The sequence below is a fragment of the Lates calcarifer genome, linkage group LG3 (assembly GCF_001640805.2).
Source record: "Lates calcarifer isolate ASB-BC8 linkage group LG3, TLL_Latcal_v3, whole genome shotgun sequence".
NCBI lineage: Eukaryota > Metazoa > Chordata > Actinopteri > Centropomidae > Lates > Lates calcarifer.
Window position 1 is genome coordinate 3,859,715 of NC_066835.1, and position 10,790 is coordinate 3,870,504.

The 10,790-nt window shown below is 41.2% G+C and overlaps 1 protein-coding gene across 1 annotated transcript in view; it reads left to right on the top strand.

Moving 5' to 3' along the window:
- fam135b (family with sequence similarity 135 member B) overlaps positions 1–10,048 on the top strand; it is a 40,181-nt gene extending 30,133 nt beyond the window's left edge. Inside the window, exons 11-20 of the mRNA XM_018701292.2 lie at positions 1,569–1,642; positions 1,730–1,896; positions 1,995–4,005; positions 5,217–5,383; positions 5,669–5,760; positions 5,889–5,986; positions 6,951–7,102; positions 7,304–7,414; positions 7,963–8,076; positions 8,966–10,048. Coding sequence (XP_018556808.1) covers positions 1,569–1,642; positions 1,730–1,896; positions 1,995–4,005; positions 5,217–5,383; positions 5,669–5,760; positions 5,889–5,986; positions 6,951–7,102; positions 7,304–7,414; positions 7,963–8,076; positions 8,966–9,171 — 3,192 coding nt within the window. The 3' untranslated portion in view covers positions 9,172–10,048. The remainder of the gene's footprint in view (positions 1–1,568; positions 1,643–1,729; positions 1,897–1,994; positions 4,006–5,216; positions 5,384–5,668; positions 5,761–5,888; positions 5,987–6,950; positions 7,103–7,303; positions 7,415–7,962; positions 8,077–8,965) is intronic.
- Positions 10,049–10,790: the final 742 nt, after the last annotated feature.

A 10,790-nucleotide genomic window follows, 5' to 3' on the forward strand; every position in this document is an offset into this window, starting at 1 on the left:
GAACCTCTATGTTGGACTAGGAAAATGATCAGAATTATGACCAGTGGTAGCCAAAAACTGGTGAAAGTTTTATCTCTAAGAAGAAATACACATTACTGTCTTTTTCCACTTCCTTTATGTATGTGAATATGGTTATCTATATCTATATATACCATACTACATCTGCTAAGTGTTGTATAAATCAGGACAATATTCCCAATCTGTACCTCTCTAGTGTGATCACAAAATATTACATAAATGTAATACATGTATATATATTTTTTCAATCACAGTCTTTGCTTATCTTCTCTATTACAGTGCATTATGATTCAGCAAATAAAATCAGTTATGAATGGGCCATGACTTTAATGTTGAATATAAAGCATGTCAAGATGTTATTAGATACATGTGTTCACTTCTGGAGGTTTAAATTAGGAAGACAATAGGATGTGTTTGAAATATTATATCGGTCATGTCTACAAAAAAAGTTGTCTCTCTACTTTTCTGTCTCTCTTCATCAGGCTACATGAACACATGACCATGACTAGTTAAATGGTTAATACGGTTTGCAAAGATACACACCATTACCATGGATATTTACATTTCTTACATATCGGTCAATATTGATAATTAGAAATGACTATCAAGGAAAACAATATCATCATTTCTATTTTGTGATATAAAATAATATTGCAACAATTATTATTACGGCTCTAGTTTTGACACGATGCACGTATACAGTACAGTATTAAATTGAATGGCATAAACACAACAAGCACACTTACTGCTCTCTGTCAATTCAGTCCCAACACGATTATCTTATGTACTGATCTTAGACCAGCATTCACAGCAGCAGCTTATATCACTCTGCCCTGTGGTCTTTCAGTATTAACTGCGAATGCTGTTTGTTTGAAAACCACACTAAGATAATGGAAGGCATGTGAGGGCAAGGATGCTTTGTCACATCTAGATAGGATGACAGAGTGCCAGCAGACCTGTGATCAGAAGACCAATCTCTCAACAGAATGTGCATGAATGTGAAAAGATAAGATGCCATTCTAGACCTCAATAGCTTAAACCCAGCTGAGCAGGCTAATATAATTTTCAGTGCAATTTCTATCTAATCACTGGGCTGTTTAATATGAATATGTGTTTCACAGTGGAGTAGCTCTCAAGGCTCTCTTACGTGGCACTGTTTCGTCTCAGTTGTCTGAAAATAATGAACATGTTTGCTTTGGTATTAGATTACCCTGAGGGAATACCATCATTCCGCCACCCACCAGTGGAGTTAGGATTTCAATTAACACTTATTTTGTAATTATTATGGGGTGAAAATACACCAGAAAATAGTGTTTGTGGTGATTTGCCTGTCACAGTGGCTGACTTTCAAGGATGATGCATTTCGAATTGGAGCTGGAGAAGGAGAAAGCTTTGGAAGTGATTTCAATTTTCTTTGTGTGTAAACCTTGAATTTTTGACTCAGTTAGACTGTTAGATTGTTGTAATCATCCTATTGATTAATGCTATTAAAGATGAGATTGAGGCTCTGCTAAAGTGAAAACCTATTTGTCTGTTTCTGGAAACATCAGGTCAGGAGGTTCTCAGAGGCGTACTTCTTTACTGAACACCCCAAAGAGATATCTCTGACTTTTCAAGAGGAATTGTAAGTATAGGTCTTCTCAGGAAAAGACAAATTAATTCTATGAATGGAGAGAAGTGTGATATTTATGATATTACTCCTCTAATGCAGAATCAACAGACATGGCCAGATAGCTGCAGAAGTGCGGAGTTCAGACTACCTGATCAAGATGCCTCCTTTACCGGTTGAGTGCCTGGACATTGATGGAGACTGGAACAGCCTGCCCATCATCTTTGAGGATAGATATGTGGAGTCTCCTCAAACAGGTGATACAAAAGGTCAGTGAAACTGTTGCCTTACTTACACCTAATCACTGATTTCTGCTTTTCAAGGCAAAAGCTTTACTCAAGAACTATAATATCCTTTTTTATTCCAGAGTGGGATTCACATGTGCCAGTGCCTGCAACTACTGAAAAGTGGACCAGCTCAGATCCCGCCATCACTCCTTCCAACAGGATTCTTGAAAGTAGACGGGGAGCCAGATCACCAGCAATACCCTCGGATCCCTTGGACAGTGATGACTGCATGGACCTGCCTACATATGTCTCCTTTATAGCGGAGCAGAGTAAGACCCGCACGAACATCAGACGTATCCAGAGTCCCATTCCTCCTGAGGACAGAGCTGAACTCTCTCAAACAGAGGCAGAAGACTTGAAGGAACCAGTGGAAAAACAAGACCAGGTTGGAGAGGACTGTAGTTCAGGCTTGAGGTACATCACAGCTAAGACATGTGATGCGGATCCATATAGAGATGAAGCAGTCCTGGTTCACTCCTCACACCACAATACCCTCACTGACTCTACCAACAGCACTGATGAGTCTCCTGCTCATCATGTAACAGAAAATACCATCCAACTTTGTGATGCCACAAACGAGAGCAATGCAAGAGAGAGTGAAAACAATGAAGAGGAGTCTGACATTGCAATGCCATTAAATCACTCCATGGATGATGAGAGTGAGGATGTTCCTCTCATAAGCCTACCCACAGCCTATGCACACCCCGTTATATCTCCCTTTCCCGGTGATCTCAAAAAAGAGATGACTCACCGTGGAGGCCTGGTGGGCTCCAAAATCATGAAGCGCTCGTCCTCTGTCATTTCCGACTCAGGTATCGAGAGTGAGCCCAGCTCAGTAGCATGGCCTGTGGAGGCCGCGCTGCGTGGTCGACCTCCACTTGACTTTTCCAGTGAACGGGAGCTGCCACGGCAAATAGTGTGCCGCCACCCAGTCCACCGCAGCTCTCTAGAAGGCCTGCAGATGGAGAGTAATGGCAGCCTTCCAAGTGGAGGTATACAGGCCTCACTCACCTCTATTAGCTCCCTCCCCTATGAGGAGGACCAGCAACAGAGGCAGCTCAGCAAACTGACTAAGTCAGTCTCAGCGCCACAGATAAGTAGCCCAGAAGACACTGAAGAAGACCATATGCTGCTCAACCAGGAAACAGATACTAAGGGCTTAGTGCAACACCAGGATTCATGTAAGATTAACTGTTCTTCTTTGATCAGCAACCTGGATTCAGAGCAATCTGAATCATCTCTATTAGACACAAGTTCAATGACAAATCTTGGCCATATTCTCAAGGAGAGTATTAGCCCTGAAAAGTCAAACATTTCGCAGTACCTGTCAGAGACATACAGACCCAAGACAGTGTTAAGTGGTGTGTCTGAAGTGTTGTGTCTACAAGAGTCTGTTGAAAGCCCTCATGTGAAGGAAAGTACTGTTATTGGCAGCTATGGGGAGAATATTAAACATCAAACACACATCAGTGGAGTGAGTGCCTCAGTGGAGGATGTGCATCTCATTGAGTCGGAAGCAGTGCCCTGCAGCTGTGGAAACAAACCATGTGTGCATAAAAGTGCAGCAGATCAGGAGAGAATTAACACTGGAGATGAGTGCCACCATTTCCATCAGACTGAACTGCTCGGTGTTGAGGACCTGGAGGGTCTGGATCCCTCCCAAACACCTCTAGAGCCTTCAGGTCTTCAATTCTCCCACGACCTTCCCAACAGTACCACCACCACACAGAGGCCAAATGACCTTACAGGACTGACAGCCAGTGATATCATAACATCTTCTGACCTTAATGGGATATCATCCAGTGAGAAAGAGCCTTTAGAATGCCAGGCTAAGTCCGCTAAGATTCCCAACTCAGGGCTGGCCTTTGTGAATAAGAAGATGGTGGAGGTGGTGAACATGTCAGTGTCCTGTGCCCCAACTTGTCTGCCATTTTCTTCTGTTCTGAGAGACTCTCCGTCCATCAGTGGAATGTCCACTCGCCAGGCTACCTCACCTATCACCCATCAGCCCCTGGGCTCCTTTGGTATCATCTCCTCATCCTCTCTCAATCCCCTTAACATGGATGAGGAGACCAATGAACGAATGCTAAAGTAAGTTTATGTTTAAACTGAATTCTGTATTAGCAAAGGACAAATTGTGCTGTAAATGTATCTTTGTCACTACATAGACAGTGACAGTGACTAACAGCCAGACAGCAGCCAGCTACACAACACATAAGAGCCACAGTTTGTGAACTGAAACCACATTGGCTTCTTATGTTCAAGCCAGGATCCATGTCTTAAGTTGAACCTTAGCTTGCTGAGCAAGCTACCAAACAAACTGGTAAAACCACTGATGTTGGCAGGCTACACAGCAAATTAGGTAGTCGGCTGTAGCGCTTTTAGCAGCTTAAAAAAGTACTTGCAAATTTCAAGATGGTTGATGCTAAATTTTTTGTTCCGTGTTCTTCTTCTTCCTTTTTCCCTTCCTTTCAGTAATAATAAAAAATAAATTATGAGCCCTGTATTTGAAAGTCGCTTTCGACAGGATTTTTGACCTAAAAAAGGAATGGCCCATGTGATTTCAGTCAGACTGAGAATAATGCCTTTCTGACCTGGGTGCCAACAAATAATGTTTCTGAAAATGCAGGCCCTCTCCCAAGGAAAACTTTGTAGGAGTGACATTATAATCCACACCAACTGCTAGAAACAAGGCCAAAACACAAGGTTTTATGGGTATGCAGAGACGGCTGTTGACATCTGGTGCAGTAGCTGGCAGTTACTCATGCTTGGAAAGCCTAGCATAACAAAATGAAGTGAGGGCAAATTTGAAGCGAGGAAGTGAAGATGAGGTGAAATGCCTCCTGAGTGTATTAAATCACATCAAAGAGTGTGCAGACAAATCCATCACGATTAACTGAAAGTACAGGAACTGGAATCGGATTTGTTTTGACTCCTGCATGGCTAAAATCTGTAACCTGGCTGGATGACAGGGTAATAAAACTTGAAAAGCTACTTGTAAGTCTACAAGACTTTTGGTCATAAGCCTCCGTTTGCATGGAAAGGGGCAGTGTGAACTGAAATTAATAATTATAATTATAATAATAATTATAAAATTAATAAAATAGAAAAAAGGCTTGTTTTTAAGAGATGGAGTTTTAGTGAAACATCAAGATCAGCATTTCATTTCTGTGTTTGTAACTAAGGTTTGCATTATTTGCTTGTCTTTGCACATTACTGGAAAGTTATTTTTCAATTTATTGCTAACATACAGAATATAATCTCTCTTGTTCTTTTCTGAATGTCATTTCCCTTTTCTCCAGTTTCTACAAAGCCAAAGAGGAGCTGTTCAAAGAGTTGAGCTTTCAGGCCAACTTGTACAGTGACCTCCCTCTCCTGGCATCAGATCTGCCCTACTTCCCCCCTGAGGAGGACGATGAGGAGTTTGATGACGGCATACACCTTGTAGTGTGTGTCCATGGGCTTGATGGTGAGTATGCACACAGCAGAACTGCAAGAACGTTAATAGCTATTAAACGGACACATCCGCAGCATATTGTACATCTTTTTTTAGATCTCAGTGTCCTATTAGCATTGTAAATGTAATATAGTCTCTCAGAGTATGTCCTACAAACTTAAAATATCACATCGCACTGTGGAGCCTGTGAATACTAATTTCTTAAAACTTATTCCAGGTGTCTCTTAAATGATTAATGGGCACTCTTCATAAGAGCTGAGCCAGAAAGAGTGTGTATAATTTCCTCTCTGCTTCCAGGAAACAGTGCAGATCTTCGGCTGGTGAAAACTTTTATTGAGTTAGGGCTGCCAGGATCCAGGCTCGACTTCCTCATGTCTGAGAGGAACCAGGTACGCTTGTAAGATGACGGTGACGGGAGCAAATTGATAACATGTACAGTCGCATTCTGTGAAAGTGCTCTAAGACAATTTGCAGAGTGCTGACGGCCATGCTTTTCTTTTTGCCGTTTCCCTGCCAGACTGACACGTTTGCAGATTTCGACACCATGACAGACAGGCTGCTGGATGAGATCATTCAGCATATCCAACTGTACAATCTCACCATAGGCAGGATAAGGTCAGTCGCTCAACTTTAATACCATGCAACACGCACATTACTGACAACTCTCCTTTTGATCTTGATTGATTATTTGAGGTGGCAACAGAGCTGGAACAATTATCAACTTAAGCAGCATTTAGTTTGGTCAGTAGATGGCAGCAGAGTCTGCACATTGACACTTGTGCTCGGCATGAATGCCTTAACTTATAGGAGTCACTGTCTTCCTGATAATACAGTATATAGAGTGTACAAAGTCAAAATGGATAAGTGGCACAAAATTGATGAAAAGGTCTTATCACTCGGTGCCAATAAGTTTCTGACTTTCACTTGATAGACTATGCTCCTTTATGCAGCTCTACATTGCCTAGTTCCCATCAAATTAAGCTATTCATCTTCCCGCTTAATTGCCCTCAATGTGCCAATTTATTTTTTTTTGTGAGAGTTTCCGCCCAAGTTTGTTAACTTTCTTTATTGTGGCTTATTCTCTAGAGAGTACGAATCAAAGACAAAAGCAATGGACTGCCACCACAGCATCTGGTTCTTTCCACATTACCTCTATATTTAGTTTGGTGGGAGACAGATGAGAAGGAGCAGACATGGTGATGAGGGATTTTGGGTAGAGCTGTAGCAGTACAGTAATTAAACTAAGTGACAGACATAGCTTCATGAATCTAATATTTCCCTCTGCTGGGAAGACGCTATTAATTTGTATGGTATGTCCTCTATGTTAGCATCATTAAGTTGTCATTGCCTTTGAGAATGTTTAAACATTTAGCAAGTTAATGAATTCCCTATAATTACCAGTGTTGTGGTTAAAATCTCCAAATAGCATCCATTGGAACTAGTTTCTACTTACAGCATGAGCCTATAATAAGATATTGTGCAGAGTCAGAGGTCAGTAGCGTTGGAGGCACTGTTTTTCCAGCCACCCACTCAAGTTGCAAGTTTATCTCTCTGAAAGTAGTTTGTCTTCGGCCAACAGCTTCATCGGCCACTCTCTGGGGAACGTCATCATCCGCTCAGTGCTGACGAGGCCCCGCTTCCGCTGCTATTTGCCCAAACTGCACACTTTCCTCTCGCTGTCGGGCCCACACTTGGGAACGCTCTACAACAACAGCACATTGGTCAGCACAGGTGAGGCCACTGTTCAGCTCTGGGAAAACACACACTGCAGATGTGCTGTATTTACAATGCTGCACAGTGCTGCATTTCGATGTTTTATGCTCCTCAGTCTTTTATCTAGGATATCTAGGAATACCATCCATACTGCTCAGCGTCTATGCTGGGTGTTTAAAAAGCAGGAGGCCTGATGGTGTATATGTCTGTGTTGCTTAGGTCTGTGGTTAATGCAGAAGCTGAAGAAATCAGGATCCTTGCTGCAGCTCACCTTCAGAGATCATGTTGATCCACGGAAAACATTCCTCTATCTCCTGAGTCAGAAACCAGGTATGGTATAAAAGTGGCCGAATTTGAAACAGAGGCACTATATTGACTGCCTCACTTTACAGACTATTACTTGAAAGACAGTCTGTTCAAATATTCATGAAAATGTTGTCATCTTGTCTTTTTTGTCAAATTTCTGTGTATGTCAGCTCGCTAATGCTCAAACCCCTGCCAGTGAGCTGTGAGAGGCCTGTGAGAGGCCTCCCCACTGTGCGAGTGGAACAAAGCAGTCGTTTGTCACACAGGCTTGAAGAAGATAAGCCTGAAAACGCTTTTTTTTCCCCCTCCAGAGCTGTGGCAGGCTGACAAAATGATCCAAACCCTGTCATTGGAAACCCACCAGTGCACTCCCTTAAAAGCACACTGACAGGAGACTAGAGAAAAAACACAGTTTTATCGTATCAAGCCTGTCATTGTACTTTGTGACTGTACTTTGCGTTTTACAACCAATTCACTCCTTTCCCCTCTCTCTCACACACACACACACACACATACACACACATTCATACGCTCTGCAGCCTCATTTACTCGTTTGTTTTGTGTCCTTTTAGGGCTCCAGTTCTTCAAGAACGTGGTGTTGGTGGCGTCGCCACAGGACCGCTATGTTCCCTTCCACTCTGCTAGAATAGAGATGTGCAAAACTGCTCTCAAAGACAGAACCACAGGTCAGGAATACATACTGTGTATCAATGCTATACTGGGTTCTCTTATCTGAAATTTTTACAATATCTTTCAATATTTTAGAATGACAATCCCACTTCTTCTTCTTCTGTGCTATTATTGGGTGCTGAGTCAGTTTTCTGACTCCATGGCTCTTCCTTACTTGCGCTTTTGTTATAGGTTACAGTACAATATTATCCTGTAATTTACACATGTGGCCCACTGTGACCATCATTCAACAAAAGTCACATCTGCACACTTGAAGAAATGTTAACCTTTAGCTACACATCACTTCTTATCTACAGTATACTGTAGGCGGATGCATCAACATTCTGTTGGGGCTTCTAAAAAAGTTTTAATTAGGTTGTTTCTGGGGGTTATAAAGTTGTGTTGTTACAATTTTCTGAGACCAGTGACTGAGAAACAATAAATTAAAATGGATTAGTCTCGTCTGGACAATACTCAATCCCCTTAATAAGGTCAGTACCTGAAGCAGTACCAATCCATTGTATCGTGTGAAAGCATCTCTAATAACAAATTACCTTACACTTTGACAGTGCTCTTGACTATTTTGTTTTAAACGAAAGGGTTAGTGTTTCTACCACAGTTTGTTCTTGGCAAGATATATCATGGAACACTGAAACTCACACAATGTTGTCCATCCATATGTGACATGCAGCTGTGTATATACTTTTTTTGGGGGGTGGGGTAGGGGGGGTGTTTATGCTGGTGAGCCAACCCTGGCGCAAAAAAGAGCAGAATTTAGCATTACATATGTGATCTATTAATATAAATGATGTATATAAATAATATTATATAAATATCTATTGAATATAAAATATATTTCTGTACATAGTAGAACGCACTGTAACTTTCCTTATTTTTGCTCTGAAGGGCCTGTGTACACTGAGATGATCAACAACCTCCTGCAGCCACTTGTGGAGGCTAAAGAGTGCCGGCTGATCCGCCAGAATGTGTTCCATGCTCTGCCCAACACAGCCAACACCCTGATTGGCCGTGCCGCCCACATTGCTGTCTTGGACTCTGAGCTTTTCCTGGAGAAGTTCTTCTTAGTGGCAGGACTCAACTACTTCAAATAAAGGTGCTAGTACTGCAGGCCGACAGGACAGAACCTGTTGGTGGCTGACGGAGCTGAATTGGAGGAAAACATACCTTCACCATGTACAGTATATGTAATGTATATAACCCCTGGTATCCAAGAGGCAAGACCTGTATATCCCATTGGTTAGGATTGTTAGCAGCTGTTAAAAAGATCAGTGTATTGTGACTGTTTAACTTGCTGACTCAGAAGTTTGAGTTTGACGTGTAGCCATGCAAAACAAAACACCTGACATCTATCACTGGACTGATTGTAGATGTTTTGTTGGCCTTATGAATAACCTCTCAGCCAGCACACTAACAGATGCTAATTGTGGTCTAAAGCATTTAACTACTATCCCTTTAGAGCTGGTTTAGAGCATTTAGCATCACTGGTTGATTGAATTCTTCTTTAAGGGTTACATTGTTGATAGTCTTGCACAATCCTTAGAAGCGAGGCAACAGATGTGCAGCATTTATCCCCCTTGATTGTACATTACATTGTACAAGTATTTTGTTGTACAAAACATTGATGTTCCTTTATACAGAAATTAGTATATTGTTTAAAATTATTTATTTTTTATCTGCTTATGTACCTACAGTGTAAGTAGTCCATCTAAATGTGATCCTTTGTGTGTTGTTATCATCAAATCCATAAAAATGAAATTAACATGTTCATAATACAATGCAGGTGGAAGTGTTACATTATGTAGCCTATAATTCAGTATATTGGATACTGTAAGAGCCAGCTTTTTCATACATTATTTCATCAGTTTATTAATGTTTAATTGCACATTAGTTCAACCTAACTCATTGACCCTGATTAAGCATTAAGCTATATTATATTACAGTATCTTTGATACTAAATGACTCTGCCTGCTTCGTAGCTTCTGTTGCCTGACTGATGTTGACTGACTAAATTTGTGATCGTTTGCCAAGCCCCACTCCCCTTAATGACCATTGTTAAACCTGTCAGCTTTGCAGAAGTTTCCATTGAAATTAAATTCAAGTTTTTACAATTTTTTTAAGTTACAGAAAATGAAGCCTGAAAATGAAAATCCTAATTAATGCTTGTTTCCATTGGCTGCTTTTATGCCATCAGGAGATGGTTGCATTGAGATAAACAGCTGATAGCATTAATTCTCCTGTTGGCATTAAACCATTGCAGAGAAAGAGAGTTGACATAATTCAACAAACACCAGTCAAACCCCAAACAAACAAACAAACAAAAAAAAAAAATGTGAGAACTAACTAGCTAGCTAATTAAGCTAATGTTAGCTACAGGAGTAGGTTGAAAACATGCTGGGATTTACAAACGGAAAAGGAACCAAAATGCAGAACTCGAAATAACAAAGATGGGTTTATTGTGAAATAACAAAACACTTGACGAAGGCAGGCTTCCAAACGAAAGGTGGACTCAGCCGTGAGTCAAAAACTTAAAATGCTGATGAAGGGACTGGCAGGCAGGCTTCCAAACAAAAGCTGGACTCAGCCGTGAGTCAAAAACTTAGAATGCAGATCTCCAGGGCGTGGCAGATGAACAAAGTTAATAAACTGGTATCTGGGTTTGGGGAGAGACAAAGTTAGCCAACAAATGGAGAGGGTTTCAGAAAAGGAGCTA